This window comes from Megascapheus bottae, chromosome 2 (genome assembly GCF_031878675.1).
Source record: "Megascapheus bottae isolate mThoBot1 chromosome 2, mThoBot2.hap1, whole genome shotgun sequence".
Lineage (NCBI taxonomy): Eukaryota > Metazoa > Chordata > Mammalia > Rodentia > Geomyidae > Megascapheus > Megascapheus bottae.
Window position 1 is genome coordinate 61,785,667 of NC_143510.1, and position 19,929 is coordinate 61,805,595.

General features: G+C 41.1%; 1 protein-coding gene across 1 annotated transcript in view; it reads left to right on the plus strand.

Moving 5' to 3' along the window:
- The window catches only part of Myrfl (myelin regulatory factor like), a 76,297-nt gene that overhangs the window by 7,735 nt on the left and 48,633 nt on the right, over nt 1–19,929 (plus strand). The window contains exons 3-6 of the mRNA XM_090353668.1: nt 10,845–10,912; nt 11,008–11,257; nt 12,545–12,636; nt 18,395–18,545. Of these exons, the coding sequence (XP_090209794.1) occupies nt 10,845–10,912; nt 11,008–11,257; nt 12,545–12,636; nt 18,395–18,545 (561 nt within the window). The remainder of the gene's footprint in view (nt 1–10,844; nt 10,913–11,007; nt 11,258–12,544; nt 12,637–18,394; nt 18,546–19,929) is intronic.

Below are 19,929 nucleotides of genomic sequence, written 5' to 3' on the forward strand. Positions count from 1 at the left end.
TTTTATCTGGAACTTGGCTTACCGGAACTGGATAGAAAAGGAGTTCAGGAGTGGATTACCAGCTGCCTATTTCAGTTCTGCCAGAGTACAGCAGCTATGTTGCCTTTGCTGTAAAGGGAGCAGGGTACATGCAGTTCTGTGAAACAAGCTTGATGTTTGAGCCTTTGGTTCAAAATGGTGTAGTTATAGAAAGCTTAAAGAGGAAGCCTAGGCTAAAACATTACCGTGTACTTCTCCAAATGAAAGTATCTCTATTTAAGATTAAGAAATTCTGTGATTTAGAGGGTAAACTCTTGAGATAGACCATTTGACTTCTTTCTTGATGAATTGTCTCACATAACTTGTTTAACTCATCATCAACTCTTGGTTTTATGGTCTATGGAGTAAGGACAACAATGCCATGTGTTTACAATGGGGAGAGTGGAGATTAGGTGAAACAATGTGTGCTATGATTCCCATGGTATGGGGCTAAGACAACCTTCTCAAAAACTAAAAATCATCTATGCCGAAGTGGTAGAGTGGTAGTAAGTGATTCCAGGCCCCCGGCCCCCCACACACAGACTGAGGGAAATGAATAGGCCTTTCCTTGTCATGTTGGTTTTTTTTTTTTTCTATCATGTCCTAAAATAACTTTAATGATCTTCTTTAGCTACTGATATCAAGAGCCAGAGAGCCCTTGATCCCAACTTTGGGATAGTGGACACAAACCCCCAACCATGCTTGAACACATATTTTTGAGCATACACAATAAATAAACATACACATTTCTAGGGCACTAGAGAACACAGCACACACACACACACACACACAACACACACACACACACACACACACACTGTGTTCTTGCTGTGAAAATCTATGTGGGGAGATAGATTATACACATGAAAAACCAGAGAAAATATCTTACAATAATTTTTCTGGTTGCAGATGAGATATAACAGTGAACAAAACAAGGGGCCCTTGTTAAGAGCTGATCAAAGTCAATGTGTTGGGTTCCATCTGCCCTGGCAGGACACTTAGGCATTTTTCTGGAATTGGTGATGCATGATAATAAGGGAAAGCAGATTGACTCCTCTCTGGAGTCAGTATGTTTTCAATTCTCTACAGACAGCATTTCCCTGTTGCCTACTCCTGGAGGTGGGCCATTCCTCTTACCCTTGGCATTCCTCTCCTGTCCTGCTACTTTACTGGGCTGAGAAAGACAAGAGCAGATGGTCTAAAGTTGTTCAGTAAGACAAAGGCAAGGGAGTGGAGAGAGGGGTTGGGAAAGCTACCATTTCTGACTGGGTGGTCATCAGAGCCCTGCTGCACACATGAATTTATATACACAGCATATTTGTTGCAGCTGGAAAAAAATGGAAAGTTGTTTGTATTTATTGAGCATCTATTTTGGATGAGGCCTGTGCTGAATAGAGTGCATTGTGAAATGCAATGGGGCTTTACAGATGGGGCAGTTGGTGCTGAGTGAAGGCCTCAGGGAGTCACTGAGCAGACAGGGAAATGGACTGTGAATCATCCAACTAGGATGGTACTGGGAAAATTACTAATTCTGTGAGGATTCTTGCATGGTGCTCGTAGAGTCATGTACAGAGGAGACAGTTGGTCAGCATAGCAGAGGATGAACAGTAAGATTGCTATCTGGCTGCTTTATGGACAGCTCATGGATAAGGTGTGTACGCAGGTCACCTTAGCCGGCGTATGGAATCTCTTTAGGTTTGCATAGCACTCAACCCCCAGAGGACTGTGCTTCTCCAGGCATCCTCTAAAAAACAAAAGCAAGTTGTACATCCAAGAAGGCATAGTTTAGAAGGCAAATCCTTATACTTTTCATCAGCTAGTAAGAATCTCTTGATTACTACAGCTATATCGCTTAGAAGCAAGATAGTGTTGACCATGCAAAAAGTGATCTCTGATGTTCATTACCCTCTAGTGTCTGTTTTATGGCAATCCCTTTGGTGTAAGACAAACTCAGGGCACAGAGGCCCAGAACAGTCTATGCATGCTGTTGAGATTGATGATAGGAAGATGGTGGGGAGAAAGGATTTTTAAGGTGCAGGCTGATCCTCCAGAACAGTATTTTTCTTCAAGTTCTTTATTGCCTTTGCTTAACAGTTTGCCTAGTTTTGAAGGCAGTTCTTTTTTCAAATTCTTCAGTGTCTCTAGATACAGTAAAATATTTTAAATATGGCAGGGGAGAAGACAAAGACGAAGTAAAGAAGTAGTTATAAATTTGGAGTAGACTGTAAGGAAAACATGTAAAATTTTAAAACATTTTAAAATCTCAAACACATATTGCTGTGATTGAACACAGAGATTCTTTTACTATTTCTTAGTAGAGTAAATATACTTTTTATTTTAACAAGCAATGGCTTTGCTTAGAGTCAAACTGTAAATTCTGTCTCTTGGGAATTGGCTTATATTTTCAGTTCCTGCCCTACAATTTGTGGCCTAGGCATCAGTAAGCAGTTTGGGAAATTATTTGACAACCTGGTGTCCTCCTTCCAGCCCTTTTTTTTCCCCCAAAAAATTTCTCTTTTACTTTTCATAGCCATGTTTATCTCAAACTGTCTTCTGGTTCTTCAGGCCAGAAGAGCTTTTGTCTTACAGTTTCTCTTAGGTTTGTCTTACTGTTTTAGAAGCCCTGTGCTCAGATTTTGACCAGTCTTCAGGTGAAAAGCTATAAATAGTCAGGTGTCAGTGGCTTAAGGTTTATAATCTTAGTTGCTCAGGAGGCTGAGATCTGAGGATTGTAGTGCCAAGCTAGCCCAGGTAGGTAAGTCTATGAGACTCTTATCTGCAATCAACTACCAACAAAGTGGAAGTCTATGTGTGGCTTAAGTGGCAGAGTGCCATCCTTGAGTGAAAAAGCTAAAGGACAACTAGCACAAGGATGTTCATTGCAGCACTATTCAACATAGCAAAGATATGGAACCAACCCAGATGCCCCTCAGTAGATGAGTGGATCACAAAGATGTGGTATTTATACACAATGGAATTCTGTGCTGCCATCAAAAAGAATGACATCGCCCCATTTGTAAGGAAATGGAAAGACTTAGAAAAAAATCATGTTAAGTGAAGTAAGCCAGACCCAAAGGAACATAGGCTCAATGGTTTCTCTCATTTGTAATAATTAGTACAAACTTTGGACTCTTCTAGCAGAGGATTACCATTTGTAGTAATTAGTACAAACTTTGTACTCTCCTAGCAGAGGATTACAATAACTCAAAACCTAGATACATAAGGCCATATAGGATGAGGCCAAATTAATGGACCACCAGGACATGGAAACAAGAGCTTAATTATGAGTAACTGTTGTTCTTAATGTGCTATGTTTTTTTTCTTTTCTCTTGTAGTTATTCTCATATTGTTACAGTATCTGACTTTGTTACCTGGTATATTATATATATGTTTATTTGTTTATTTGAAATAGGAGGGGAAAAATGAGGGGAGAGGGTGGGAGAAGGAAATGGGGATAAAAACATGAGAAGGGGTATCAATGTGTGAGAAATAATGCACCATCTATCTGGTGAATATAACTATAACCCCTCTATACATTAAAATAAAATAAACTAAATTTATTGTTATTGTAAAAAAAAAAAAACCTAAGGGACAGCACCAAGGCCCTGAGATCAAGTCCCTATACTGACAGTACATGCACACACACACACACACACACACACACACACGCATGTATGTGTTTCTGCACACACTCTCTCTCTAGCTTTGTTTTTGTTGTTTTATGGGGTTTTTTGTTTGGTTTTTGTTTTTTATTTTTGCCAGTCCTGGGGTTTCAACTCAGAGCCTGAGCACTATCCTTGGGCTTTCTCAAGGCTAGAGCTCTACAACTTGAGCCACAGCATCACTTCTGGCTTTTTCTATGTATGTGGTACTGTGGAATTGAACCTGGGTCTTCATGCATACTAGGCAAGCACTCTGCCACTAGGCCAAACTCCTGGCCCCTTTCTCTGTTTTTATAAATGAGAAGTTAAGAGTTTTAATCTGTGAGGAGTTTTCTAGTTATTTCAGAAGCAAAAGAGCTATTGGTTATTATTCTATATATTTCTCTTTGGTTGTTGGCTTTCTATTTTTTAATCTTAAAAGCTTTATCTGAAAATATCTAGCCTTTTTTTGTTCCTGTTGAAGAAGTTCTGTGTGCTAACTACTAAGCTCAAAGGATGAATTTCATTATGGGACGATTTCTGTATTGGTCAGACAGGTACCTGATAAATTCGCAGTAACTTCAAAATATCACTGCCTTACCTCTGAGTTGTTTTCTTTTCTTTCCTTTTTTTGCAGAGGAAGTAAAAATTATGCTTTTTTTCTATTATCAATAAAAAAGATTTGTAATAAATTTAGACTGAGCTCATTTCTTTATGCTTAATAAAGCCTGCGTGCAAATACCTGAAAGAAAGTAGACAGAAAATGAAGCCATTGTTACTCTTCCAAGTAGCCTAAAGTAGTAGGAAATACTCCTCAATTGTTTCCTCAGATTTTCAGCTACTGAAAGAATTTACAGTCCTGCTGTATTAGAAAAATAGAGAACATATTCATATTTAAATATACTGCTTTAAAACAACTTTCCTGTTGGCTGATAACCATAAGCAAGTATTCGATATCGCCATAAGCGTTAGTGTATTAAGACAATATTAAATATGTTTTAAAGATAAATTTGTTATTTATAACAATTGCTACTCTCAGAAACTAATCGTCAAAAACATTTGCCTTTTTCCTTAACATATTTTCATTTGAATCTAGTTAGAATGGTGTCCAGATCAGTAAAAGAACTTCCATAATGACACATTAGCAAATACCATCATAAAAGAATCTCTAGCTAGCTAATCGCTTATTTTTCTTGGGTAACATTTTTATTTTCATAGGAATCTATTAAGATTATGCTTTAAGGGGTCGGGAGTTTGGCCTAGTGGTAGAGTGCTTGCACAAAGACCTGGGTTCCATTCCTCAGTATCACATACACAGAAAAAGACAGAAGTGGTGCTGTGGCTCAAGTGGTAGAGCGTTAGCTTTGAGGAAAGCCCAAGAACAGTGCTCAGGCCCTGAGTTCAAGCCCCAGGACTGCCAAAAAAAAAATTAAGAAAGAAAGAAAAAAGAAAAACAACTCACCACTTGCCCACCCCTGAGTCAGCCTCTCAGGGCTGGTGAGTCCTGAGAACCGTGGAGCCCTTCCAGGACCTCAGGGTCGCTGCAGCACCGGAGGCCGGATCAAGAAAATGGCCCGACCCACTTCCCTTGGGCTCCCACCTGCAGTCTTACAAGGAAAGCACTTGGTCCTACTTGGAGATAGAAGGACACTTCTAGGACTTTTAGGAAGCATCGATTGGTTTGCTAACTTGGTGCTACATCAGACTGTGGAGCGTATTCATGTGGGCAAAAAAAAAAAATGGTAATATTCCTCCAGGTGTTTCTGTGGTCAGAGGAGAATATAGGGTCCTACTAGGAGAAATAGACTTGGAAAAGGAGAGTGACGCACCCCGCTGCAACAAGTATCTATTGTAGAGGTTCTAGAAGAACAAAGATTAGAACAGCGAACCAAATTGGAGGCTGAGAATCTGAAAGTTCAGGCCCTTAAAGATTGGGTCTCTCCCATATAGCAAAAACACTTCTTAGCAGAAAGAACAGTGCAGGAGGAATTTCAATACCAAACTTTAGACTCTATTACAGAGCTATAATTATCAAAACAGCTTGGTACTGGCATAAGAACAGGCCTGAAGACCAATGGAATAGAACTGAGGACCGAGATATTAAACCACAGACCTATGACCACCCAATCTTTAACCAGGGAGCCAAAAAAATAGAATGGAAGAAAGACAGCCTCTTCAACAAGTGGTGCTGGCAGAACTGGTTAAGCACCTGCAGGAAACTAAAGTTGGATCCTTCTTTGTCACCCTGCACTAGAATTAACTCCAAATGGACCAAAGACCTGGAGGTAAAAGCTGACACACTGAAAACTTTACAAGAAGGAATAGGAGATACACTAGGCCTCCTTGGCACAGGTCAAAACTTTCTTAATAAGGACCAAGAATCACAACAAATCAGAGAAAGGCAGGATAAGTGGGACTGCATTAAACTGCAGAGCTTTTATATGGCAAAGGACATAGCTAGTAAATTAATTAGGAAGCCTACAGATTGGGAGAAGACCTTCACCAACCAAACAACGGACAAAGGCCTCATATCTAAAATATATCAACAACTCAAAAAATTGAATCACTCCAAAACTAACCTCCAAAGTAACAACCATCCCATTAAAAAATGGGCCAAAGACTTAAAGAGAGTCTTCTCTGAAGAAGAAACAAAAATGGCCTATAGACACATGAAGAAATGCTCAACATCTCTGGTCATAAAAGAAATGCAAATCAAAACAACTCTAAGATTCCACCTCACTCCAGTCAGAATGGACAGGACCAGGAAAATGAATAATAACAGATGCTGGAGGGGATGTGGCCAGGAGGGATCACTACTACACTGTTGGTGGGAGTGCAAACTCGTTCAACCACTATGGAAAGCAGGATGGCAGTTCCTCAAAAGACTAAACATAGAGCTCCCCTATGACCCAGAAATTCCACTACTTGGCATTTACCCAACCGTCCAGAAACAAGGGCATTCTAAATCCACTAGCACAACGATCTTCATTGCAGCACTATTTGCCATAGCAAAGATATGGAACCAACCTAGATGTCCCTCAGTTGATGAGTGGATCAACAAGATGTGGTATTTGTACACAATGAATTCTATGCTCCTTTCAGAAAGAATGACATCGCCCCATTAGTTAGGAAATGGAAAGACTTAGAAAAAATCCTATTAAGTGAGTAAGCCAGACTCAAAGGAACATAGGCTCAATGGTTTCCCTCATTTGTCATAATCAGAAACCTTGTGCTCTCCTAGCAGAGATTTGCAATAGAGCGAAGCCTAGATACATAAGGCCATACAGTATGACGCTAAATGAAAGGACCTCTAGGATATAAAAACAAAAGCCATATAATGAGTGATTGTTGTCCTTAATGTACTATGTTATCTCTCATCTCTTTTGCTGTCCCTTGGTTATCTCATATTGTTACAGTATCTCACTTTGTTATCTGATGTATTGGATAAAAGCGTATTTGGTTATTTGAAATAGGATAGGGAAAACAAGATGAGTGGTGGGGGTGAGGGGGAGGGAAATGGAGACCAAGACATGAGAAAGGGTATCAATGTATGTGAATTAATGCACCTTCTATCTGGTGAATACAATGTAACCCTTCTATTAATTACAATAAAAAATACACTGTAACAATATGAGATAACCAAGGGACAGCAAAAGAGATGAGAGATAACATAGTACATTAAGGACAACAATCACTCATTATATGGCTTTTGTTTTTATATCCTAGAGGTCCTTTCATTTAGCGTCATACTGTATGGCCTTATGTATCTAGGCTTCGCTCTATTGCAAATCTCTGCTAGGAGAGCACAAGGTTTCTGATTATGACAAATGAGGGAAACCATTGAGCCTATGTTCCTTTGAGTCTGGCTTACTCACTTAATAGGATTTTTTCTAAGTCTTTCCATTTCCTAACTAATGGGGCGATGTCATTCTTTCTGAAAGGAGCATAGAATTCATTGTGTACAAATACCACATCTTGTTGATCCACTCATCAACTGAGGGACATCTAGGTTGGTTCCATATCTTTGCTATGGCAAATAGTGCTGCAATGAAGATCGTTGTGCTAGTGGATTTAGAATGCCCTTGTTTCTGGACGGTTGGGTAAATGCCAAGTAGTGGAATTTCTGGGTCATAGGGGAGCTCTATGTTTAGTCTTTTGAGGAACTGCCATCCTGCTTTCCATAGTGGTTGAACGAGTTTGCACTCCCACCAACAGTGTAGTAGTGATCCCTCCTGGCCACATCCCCTCCAGCATCTGTTATTATTCATTTTCCTGGTCCTGTCCATTCTGACTGGAGTGAGGTGGAATCTTAGAGTTGTTTTGATTTGCATTTCTTTTATGACCAGAGATGTTGAGCATTTCTTCATGTGTCTATAGACCATTTTTGTTTCTTCTTCAGAGAAGACTCTCTAAGTCTGGCCCATCTTTTAATGGGATGGTTGTTACTTTGGAGATTAGTTTTGGAGTGATTCAATTTTTTGAGCTGTTGATATATTTTAGATATGAGGCCTTTGTGCGTTGTATGGTTGGTGAAGACCTTCTCCCATTCTGTAGGCTTCCTAATTAATTTACTAGCTTTGTCCTTTGCCATACAGAAGCTCTGCAGTTTAATGCAGTCCCACTTATCCAGCCTTTCTCTGATTTGTTGTGTTTCTTGGTTCCTTATTAGTGTTTTTATACCAGATGGTTTGAAAACAATAGAAGTTGAGTCTTTCAAGTACAGGTGCTAGAAGCTTGTAATGAAGTTGTCAGCAGGATTAGTTCTTTCTAGAGACTGTAAGGGAAAATATGTCTGTGCCTCTATGCTACCTTCTGTTGGCTGCCCATAATTCTTGGGATTGCTTGGTTTATAGCATCATGTATGTGCCTCCACCTCCACATGCCTTCTCTCTATCTCTGTTTATTCTTTCTTTGCCTCTCTGTATCTTCTTTTAGAAGGATACCCAATATTGGAATTAGAGTCACCCAAGGCCAGGGCCATTTGATTTCTGAATCTTTTATTAATTTATCTGCAAAGACCTTATTTCCAGATAATTCTTGAAATTCTGAGTATCCATGCATTTGATGGAGAGGAATGTTACTTTAACACACTTTCCTAATCTCATGTTGATTGTGTTCAACTATATGTTTATCTATATGGTATCTTTCATTTTCTTTAAATAACTTCTCATTGAGGACACTGAGGATTGAAACCCACACTTTTAAAACAAGCACACTATTACTTGAGCCACATCTCTAGATCCTTGATATTTTGGTTGTTTTCAAGTTAGAGTCTCACTTTCTGCCCTGGAAAATCCTAGGCTGCAGTCTTCTTACTTATGCTTCTTTGTGTTGCTGGAATGACATGCATGAGCCACTGTACTCAGCCATTGGTTGGGACGGTCTCTTAAGAATTTTGTTTTAACTAGGCGCAATGGCTCACACCTATAATCCAAGCTACTGATGAGGCTGAGATCTGAGGATTGTGGCTCAAAGCCAACCTGGGCACTGAAGTCCATTAAACTCATCTCCAATTAACCACCAGAAAACAGGAAGTGTTGCTGTGGCTCAAGGAGTAGGAGTAGCCTTGAGCTGCAGAGCTTGGAGCCAATACCCAAGTTCAAATCCCATGACCAATGGGGGGGAAAAAAAAGAAAGGTTGTTTTTTTGTTGTTGTTGTTGTTGTTTTGGTTTTTTTTGCCTAGGCTGTCCTTGAAATAGGAACCCCTGGTTTCAACCTTCCAGGTAGCTAGGCAGGTTTGGGGCACTGTGCCTAAGTTTTTAAGACTTCAAAAAATGTTCAATATTTCTTAGGCACAGTATTCCAATTCCTTAGTTGTGAGAAATCTCTTCAAATGCATGTGAATTAGAGGTGAGTAAGAGTTCAACATACATACACACACAAATATACGCGCATGTATATATATACATACATCCATAAATATGTATATATATATACACACACACACACTTTTTTGTTGGTCATGGGACTTGAACTCAGGGCCTGTATGCTGTCCTTGAGCTATTTTTCCTCAAAGCTACCACTTTTTCACTTTGAGCCACAGCTCCAATTCTGATATTCTGGTGGTTAATTGGAGATAAGAGTTCCATCAATCTCCCTGCCTGGGCTGGCTTCAAACCTTGATCCTCAGATCTTATCCTCCTGAATTAGCTAGGACTATAAGTGTTGGGAGCCACCAGTACCCAGCAGCATTTATATTTCTAGTTCATCTTTTCATGTTGAATCCAGCAGCTCAGACATGGCCTTAACTGTACCTGATACCTTATACCATAGCTTTCTGGGTTCCCTTTCTCCCTAGAGTAAAACTTTCCTACTTCTTTTGGGATGATGTAAGGGGAGGCTGATCTAAGGGCTCATTTGTTTCTTAATCAAGACCAACTCCTGCATCCCTCTGCCACCATACCCCTAACTTCAGAGGTGACAGTCGTATCTTAGGTGTGATTGATTGTGTAATTTGCTGACTCCTTGTGTTCCTTCACCCTCTCCAGGTTGTTCTGTTGCCTTTCCTATCCTGTTTATTCAATCCCCTCTGCCTTGCTTCTGCCTGCCTGGTATTATTGTCATGTCTCATGTGGTGTCTGATAATGTGAGTTCGAGTCTTGGGGCTTGAACTCTGGGCCTGGGTGCTGTCCCTGAGCTCTTCAGCTCAAGGCTATCGCCCTACCCCTTGAGCCACAGTCCCATTTCCCATTTTCTAGTGGTTAATTGGAGATAAGAGTCTCACATTTTTTAGTTCTTTAGTGCCTGGACTGGCTTTGAACCTTGATCCTCAGATCTCAGCCTCCTGAGTAGCTAGGATTACAGGTGGGAGCTACTGTGTCCAGTGTGCAAATCCTTTTTTTTGCGTATATTCTTCTTTGTTTCTTTGTATTTGTCTATATTGAGTTCTTAGAGGAAGGCAAATGTATACCCTTTTTTTCCTTATTAATAGAAAATGAATGCATTTGTAACTGATTACCAGGGAAACCCAAACCTATCTCTTCTTTGTGTTATTTTGGAATGCTAATCTTCTGAGAACAAGTAAGCGAAGGGTGTTGGCTCTTCTGTATGAGGTAAAACCTTCTTTCATAAAACTTCAGAGTTCCCTCACTGTGGGCTATATTCCGAGGGCTGCTTCCTGTCTGTGATAAAAGTATGGTGGAATAGTCTAAAACAAAAAAGCAATCCATATCTCTAATCCTCAGGCAAAGTCAGCTCCCAGACACCCCGCCCTATTCTTCATCAGACCCATGCTCTCCTCCACAGGTCAAAGGTGAGTGTCTTCTACCTTCTGCACACCCTGCACTATTATTCTTCCTGGCCTCTGGGATGTGAGAAAGTGGAGCTTCTTATGTGTGTCTTTCCCAGGTGCATGCTGCCAGACCCTGAAGCCTATCGCTGGGAAGGCTCCAGCTGCCTTTCCACACTCGGAGGCTGTGCCTGGGACACTGCCAGCCTGTCCACTGGAGAGCATGTCTGGAATGAGCGACTCTGGCCAAACCCACAGCAGCTTTCACAACTGTTACCCAGACACCAGGCATCCTCTGCACCCAACTGTGCCTTCCCACCTGGGGATAAGTTGTTCTTTCCATCAACAGCCTTTGTGCCACATTCCTGGGTAAAGGGCAAGAAAATTAGTTATAAAAGTCTTGAGTGAAAAAGCCTCAAAGTCCTGGACAGCCTAAGCTTTTCCAGGAGATGGCAGTATTGAGACATAAATAGGACCCATGTTCTTGATTTAGCCAATATTAAGTAAAAGCCCACTAAATTCAAGGTCCCCATTCAACCCAAAGCTAAAATGTCAGGACTACATAGGATAGTCTAGTGATGGGCAGGAGTAGTGTTTGATGAGGAGCCTTAGCCAAACTACTGAGGGAATTAATTTGTGAATTAAATAAGGAAAGACCAATCTTTTTTTTTTTTTTTTGCCAGTCCTGGGCTTGAGCTCAGGGCCTGAGCACTGAGCCTCAGCACCACTTCCGTCTGTTTTTCCATGTATTTGGTACTGAGGAATCAAACCATGGTCTTAGTGCATGCTAGGCAAGCACTCTACCACTAGGCCAAACTCCCAGCCCCAAACCAATCATCTTTTCTTCTTTTCTCCTTTTCTTCCTCCTCTGGATTAGAAAATAAAGACCACCAAAAGTTGATGTAGTCAGGCACAGTGGCTCATGCCTGTAATCCTAGCTATTCAGGAGGCTGAGATCTGAGGATCAAAGTTCAAAGCTAACTCAGAGCAGAAAAGCCCATGAGATTCTTTATCTTCAGTAAACCAGAAAAAAAAAAAAAAAAAAAACAAAACCCTGGCTCAAATGGTAGAGTGTCAGCCTTGAGTGAAAAAGACAAGCAGGGGGGCCAGGAGTTTGGCCTAGTGGTTAAAGTGCTTGCCTAGCATGCATGAAGACCCGGGTTCGACTCCTCGGTACCACATACATAGAAAAAAGCCGGAAGTGGTGCTGAGGCTCAAGTGGTAGAGCTCTGGCCTTGAGAAAGTCCAAGGACAGTGCTCACACCCTGAGCTCAAGCCCAGGACTGGCAAAAAAAAAAAAAGACAAGCAGGGATGAAAGGCCTTGAATTCAAGTCCTAGTACTATTGTATGTGTGTGTGTGTGTATGTGTGCACGTGTGTACAATACACACAGAGTAAAATCTATGTTTTAAATTGGTATCTTTGTTTCAACAAACCCTCTGCCTTTAAAATGTTACCAGTTTATTTCTCAGGTAGGTAAATCTTATCTTCATTGGATAAAGAAATGCTGTATTTCAGAATTTTAGGGCTCAAGGAACCTTCACTAATTGAGGTTGGACTCAGGGAAGTTAAGAACAGAGATCTGGGGAATTAAATTGGATTTAATGGACTGTGGAAGGAAGAACCCTAATCCTCCTTTTGATCTCTTGACTTTAGGGCCCCATTGCCTGCAGCGAAGAAGAGGAAGCACACACAGATGCTGGAGGAGCCTCAGGACTGCCATGTGTGGGCCCACCCCTCTAGACCAAGTGAGCAAGCCTAGGCTATGACAAAGCTGGGGTCATTGAAACCTTGGCCACTGGCTTTCAGGTAGCACTACAAAATTATATTCTCTGTTACAGAAAAGTAAAGGTAGGTTTTTGAGAGCTTATTCTTCCTGTTTGACATGCCTTGCATGCAGGTGAGTCACACTCCTGAGACACACAGGTGCTCCCAAGAAGAGATGCAGTCTCACTGATACAGATGGAACACCAGGCTTTAACTTCTGCAGCGACATGTCTCAGAAGATGCAAGTGATACAGTGCTCCCAAGAGCCTGCAAGAACTCACTGCTTTGGTCACTGTCATCATCCTTAGCCTTTTTTTAATGCATTTTTAATTGTTATTGTAAAGGTGATATACAGGGAGGGTTACAGTTACATAAGTCAGATGAAGAGTACATTTCTTTCTTGTTGTTGAACTATTATTGTAAAGGTATGTATAGACAGGTTAGTTACCTAAGTCAAGTAATTAGTACATTTTTTTCTCTTTTTTTTTTGCCAGTCCCAGGGTTTGAACTCAGGGCCTGAGAATTAGTTCTCTACCACTTTGGCCCACAGCACCAGTTTTTTCTGTGTATATGGTGCCAAGGAATTGAATCCAGGGCTTTGCGCATGCTAAGGCAAGCACTCTACTAATAGGTCACACTCCTGGCCCATACATTTCTTTTTCAACAGTGTTTTCCCCTTGATTTCTCTCAGTTTTTCCCTCTTGACCCAATCCTCCTTAACCTTAATGTACAATTAATTAAAGTGGTCTTGGTAAAAAATTGATTCTGACTTCATAAATATGAGCTGATAGTTCAAAAAGCTCCCAGGTGAGGCCAAGGCCCCTGATTCAAAAAAAGATGCTTTGAGCAGCAAGACTTTAGAAAATTTTTCCAGAGGAAGGAAGGTGGAAAGTTGAACTTTTCCTGAACTCATTGCCAAATGGCAGGTTTCCTGTAGACCATTGAAATTTTATAAAAATTATGTTAGGAGGCTTTTTTTTCCCTAGAAACATCTGATACCCAAGTGAATGGCCTGCTTCGTTTTCCATCTTCTGTAACATGCAATGCATCATCTCTCCTCCCCTCTACCCCTCCAACTTTCATTTTTTCTTTACTGAAATTCTTCCACAGTCTCATTCAATAGACATCATCTTTTGAGCTTAGTGATCAAGTTGGGAACAGACCAGTCTTTTCAAAATCTGGAGACATGGCCTTTCAAGTTTTTCACAGCCATAGTCTTTTCTGGAAAAAAGACAGTACTTCTAGGCTGGTTGAACCAGCCTGTAAATATTCAGTTAAGCAGTGTGAACAGAGCCCCCAAATCAGGGTATCAAGGCCTATCTCCCTGTCACCCAGAGTCAGCTGGGCAAGAAGCCCAGGATTTCTTCTGGGGCTCTCCCTCCTATGCCTATTCCCAAGCTCTAGGCGGTTACACAGTGCTGGAGGAGAGACACCAGACTTTCTCACCAACACAATTGCTGTCTTTGCCTTTGACAACCCTGTGTGCCGTCCCATTCAGGGAGATCAGGCTTCAGCTCTAGCCAAGGCTACGGGAGTGTAGACAAAAACATCACCCTCACAGCCAAGTCACACATGTCACCCTCCCTTGGGAGGGCTATGTTAGAATTGTGCCGGGCATTCAGCCTTCCATAAATGGCCTTTACTGTCTCCTTTCCTTCTCACAGATCAATGGTGGCCACTAGTCCACATTCTTTTCCCGGACCTGGGAATGCACAATGCTAATCAAAGCATCGCTGGGCTGTCCAAATCAGTGTTATCCAAACCTTTTGGGGAGCAGCTTGTCATTTGCCTTATCCTAGCTAGTTCCTCTAGGTATCTGTGCATCCAGCCCGTGGCTAAAATATAAAGGCTGAACAAATTCCTAGCCAGCTGAGGGAACCATCTGCTCTCTCCTCCTGCAGATGACCCAGATTTTTAGGGGATACAAGACAAGGCACTGAAACCTTCCAGGCATTTCCTCAATGGACCAGATTGCTGCCCAACTCATTCTGGCCCTTGCAGAGTTAAGCTGCCTCCTGCCCTAGATTTCTGCCTGTTGTTTCAGATAGGGAATTGATTTTTCTTCACCACCTTTAAAGAAAGTTCTGGGAGAACAACTGAGATGTCCCTGCAGATAGAACTCCAGAAACCTTGTTTAAGTTTGATTTAAAGGTCACCGAAAAACTGACTGAAGATATTTGGTTCCAGACAATTCTTTTTTTTTCATATATTTTTATTGTAATTAATAGAAGGGTTACATGATATTTGCCAGATAGATGGTGCATTAATTCCCATACATTGATACCCTTTCACATGTCTTGGTCCCCATTTCCCTCCCTCCACCCCCACCCCCATCTTGTTTTCCCCCCTTCCCTATCCAATTTCAAATAACCAAATACAAATATATCCGATATATTAGGTAACAAGCGAGATACTGTAACCACAGCTAGTATTATACTTAACGGCGAAAAGCTAAAGCCATTCCCTCTAAAATCAGAAACGAGACAAGGATGCCCACTCTCTCCACTCCTCTTTAACATAGTATTAGAATTCCTAGCCAGTGCAATAAGGCAAGAAGCAAGCATAAAGGGGATCCAAATAGGGAAAGAAGAAGTAAAACTTTCCCTCTTTGCAGATGACATGATCCTGTATTTAAAGAATCCTATAGACTCTACTCCCAAGCTCCTTGAGTTGATTCAAAACTTTGGAAGGGTAGCAGGCTATAAAATTAACCCTCAAAAATCAGCTGCCTTCCTCTATGTCAACAGTGAGAGGAATGAGGCAACAATCAGGAGAGCAACTCCTTTTGCAATGGCCTCAAAGAAAATAAAGTACCTAGGAATTAGCTTAACCAAGAATGAAAAGGACCTTTTTGATGAAAACTTTAAAATCCTGAAAAAGGAAATTAAAGCAGAAGTGAGGAAATGGGAAAAACTTCCCAGGTTCCAGACAATTCTTAAGCATGAAAATGATCAGATTCTCAGGGCATAAAGAAGCAAAATAAAACAACAACAACAACAACAAACCCTAAAACCAAAACAAAAGCAATAGCAAAGAGTGAATTCAAATCTCAATTTTCAAGATAGTTTTAGGCCAAGTGGCGATCTCTTATTTGATGTTTCAGAGACCAGGAGAAAGATTACAGTTGAAGGAAGATAGAGGGGCTTATACCAGTCTTACAGGCAGAAATAGAATTGCCATTTTTTTAAATGGGAGATTCCGCATTTGTTAATGAGATTTTTAAATCTGTGTTTGCATCTGAGTGCTGTCACACTAATAATCCTAGCTAGTCAAGAGACTGAAGCTAGCCCTGGCAGAAAAGTCCCTAAGACTTTTATCTCCAGTTAACCAATGTATAGATGGACGTGGAGGTGTGTCTGAAGTAGTAGAATACCAATTCTGAGTAAATAAAAAAAAAGCATAAGGCCCTTAGCTCAAGCCCCAACAACCCCTCCCCCACCCCGACACACACATACACACACACACACACACACACACACACACACACACACACACACACATCCCTAAGTACTTCTAACTACTTTAGGAAGGTTTAGAAGCATCATTTTGAGCATATACCACCACCCAGTGAGTCTATACCTAGGACGTGATCTTCCTAGACTTTCTCTCAATGGTATGAGAGAGGAAGGGTATAAAAAAGGAAGAATAAGTTTCTCCCTTTCTGAGAATTTGTTGGAAGCAGAGCTGTGAATAGGTGTTGTTCTTGTTTTTGCTTTTTTTTTTTTTTTTTTTGTCAGTCCTGGGCTTGAGCTCAGGGCCTGAGCACTTTCCTTGGACTTTCTCAAGGCTAGAGCTCTACCACTTCCACTTGAGCCTCAGCACCACTTCTGGCTTTTTTCTGAGGTATGGAACCCGGGTCTTTGTACATGCTAGGCAAGCACTGTACCACTAGGCCAAACTCCCGGCCCCTTGTTTTTGCTTTTGAGGAGACTTTACACCAGGAAGCTTTTGGAGGCATGAGGATGTGGGGAATCCTTGCATGGTCCATCTTCTGTGTTCTTAGATGGGAAGAAGCTTTTCAGGGGTTTATATCAGACATGGATGTTCTAAGCAAAGAGAAAAAAAAAAACCCTACATTTTTGTTTATTGAATTCCTCTATCCAAACAAAGATGCCTTTTTCTGTATTATTTAGATTCAAAGTAACATGAAACAGCCCTGTTTATTTGTCCTACGTAAAGCTCAATGAGTGTAGAAAGAAATAAGCGCGGAAATAGTAAAAGAAAACCCAGCCCTCTGCTCCCGTTTCCCATATGTGGCTTGGTGGCATATATTAGTAGGGGATGATTGTGGTGTGACTGCTGGCAGCCTGCACCTGGCCTTATAATCACCCACCATTTCCTTCTCCCTTTCACCCCAGGCATGAGTAATGGCAAGTTAGAAGAAAGGGGAACAACAACTACCACAACAGCATTTTACATATAATTACGTAATGTATGAATGGCTTGGGAGGCACACTCAAATTAAGACTGACAGCTTACTGGGATTATGCAAAGATAATGGTTGCTCTGTGAAGTTGCTGTTACTGGGTCATTTTGGGCATGTAGAAATGGCAGTTTCATATAGTTGATATGGAGACTAACAAAAGCATCTCTGTGTTACCTTGTCTTGGTTTTAAGTTTTGAAAGTACTTTCACTTCTATCTTTTTTTTTTTTTTTGCCAGTCCTGGGCTTGGGCTCAGGGTCTAAGCAGTGTCCTTGGACTTTCTCAAGGCTAGAGCTCTACCACTTGAGCCTCAGCACCACTTCTGGCTTTTTTCTATGTATGTGGTACCGAGGAATCGAACCCAGGTCTTCATGCATGCTAGGCAAGCACTTTAACCTCTAGGCCAAACTCCTGGCCTTTCACTTCTATCTTATTGTCTGCTTGTTACATATTGCAAGATGGCCCCAGCACATATTTTTATTTCTATTTTGGACCTGAGCTTTGTAAGATTACACATATTCATATGATTCAGCAATCTAAGTGGGAGCAACACATTCTTAGTTCCACAAAGATATGTGGTACTAAGAATTAGGACATATTGGTTGCCATTGTCCCCCCCACACCAAAAAAAGACAATGATTCTTAAGTAACAACAAACAAAACTCAAATAAACTAATAAAACAAAACACCTTCTGGCACACAAAAATTCAGAGATTCTATTGACTCCTAGAATCCAAGAGTTTAAGATTGGGCCTATAGCTCAGATCTTACCAGGACTGGAAGCCTCCTTTGTTAACTTCCTTATTTATTGTGCTGGCTTCATTCTCAGATGGGCTTGTCTCTCCCTGGACCCCCTACCAAAATGGTGCCAGAAGCTCTTGGGAATGTATTTCTCAGGTTCAAGTCTCACAGAAAAGAGGGGCCCTCCCTGAAATGATGAGATCTACTCTGCTTATTGAATGAAGCCACTTGGCCATTCCTGATGCAAATACTGAACACCTTACTTTGACTGAATGTACCTTGAGCCACCTACTCTCCTTAGACTAGACAGAGGCTTTTCTGGAACCACACAAACTGGAAATGAAGAGAAATGCTTCAGGAATTCTTGAGGATGAAATTCCCCCTAAGTGTCTACCACCTCCTTCTTAGAAATTCTCTGACCCAGAGCTGTTGTTACAGCTGCCGTCATAGACTGGCTGCACTTTCTTTTATCTCTCTGCCTCACCCCTAGCCTGCTTAGTAGCTCTGTATGTCTGTCTGTGAGATGAGGAAGACAGTCTGGTAGGAAGAATCTAACCCACCTGTTTCTTTCCAGTGACAGGTAGGAGCCACAGCAGTGATGGACAGACACATGACATCGAAGGACAGAACGGGGTGCTTGTGGACCAGTGCTTTCCTGCTCTGAAGTGGTGGCCGTACCAAAGCATTCCTTGGCATAGCTTATTTAACAGTCATTATGAAAAGCTGTAAGAGGCCTTAGCAATGTGCTTGGGGGTAGGCTGGAAGCAGAAAGGTGGCAGGAGTGGGGAGGGCAGAGAAGTGCTGAACCTCAGAACCAAATCCTAGTGTTTGTCACCATGATCAAGGAGAAAGTCTGTCTTATACCTTCTGTGTTTTGTACTAATGAATGAATGATTGGCTATGCATTTCTGGCCTTCCGTAATCTGTCTTGTTACTCTAGCTCACTATAATTTATCGACTAAATGTTAGAGGAAGGGAAAACCTTTCAGGGATCACGTGCCTAGTTTAAAGTAAAGCTTGGAAAAATAGAGCTTCCCAAAATCAGTAATATGTAATCTTGCTGTCAATTTATAATCCCACAGACTGTTTTTGGAGAACCATGAGACAGTGTTCGCAACTGATCATCCTTAATATTTGTGTTAAGGCAGTGCTAGCAAGTGCATTGCCAAACTATTCTGCACATATTATTTAGCATGCCATCATGGTTGGCGGTTTCATTATATTAAATCATACAGGTGGCGTAGACTAAAATGATAGAATGGAAAAGTTTCAGCCTATTTTTATGACATTATAGTTTTAAAGAATAGATGTGGGGGATGTGTGGAGGGGGAGGGAAATGGGTACCAAGACATGTGAAAGGGTATCAATGTATGTGAATTAATGTATCTTCTATCTGGCAAATATCATGTAACCCTTTTACTAATTACAATAAAAAAAAAAAAGAATAGATGTAGTGCTAGCTACCCAGGAGGCTAAGATCTCAGAATTATAGTTTGAAGCCAACCCAAGCAAGAAAGTCTATAACACTCATCTCCAATTAACCACCAAAAAGCCAGAAGTGGAGGTGCAGCTCAAGTGGTAAAGCAACAGTCTTGAATAAAATAGCTAAGGGACAGTGCTCAGGCCCTCATTTTATGCTCCGATACAGGTGCATATACTCCCCACCCCATGGATTCTGAATTATTAGCCTTAATTCATCTATTTATGCCTTAACTTTCAATTTACTTGTCTAACTCTTCTACAGTTTTCCTGTGTTGAAAGTGCTTTCATGAGGGCCGGGAGTCTGGCCTAGTGGTTAAAGTGCTTGCCTAGCATGAGCGAAGACCCGGGTTCGATTCCTTGGTACCACATACATATAAAAAAGCTAGAAGTGGTGCTGAGGCTCAAGTGGTAGAGCTCTAGCCTTGAGAAAGTCCAAGGACAGGGCTCAGGCCCTGAGCTCAAGCCCAGGACTGGCAAAAAAAAAAAAAAAAGAAAGTGCTTTCTTGAGTCACCACAAAGTATTAGTAAAGAATAAAAATTTCAAGAAATAAGTATAACATGAAATGAGAAACATATTGAGCACTGAACTTGGGGCTTTTTGATGTTTCCTCAATTCAAACAGAGCAA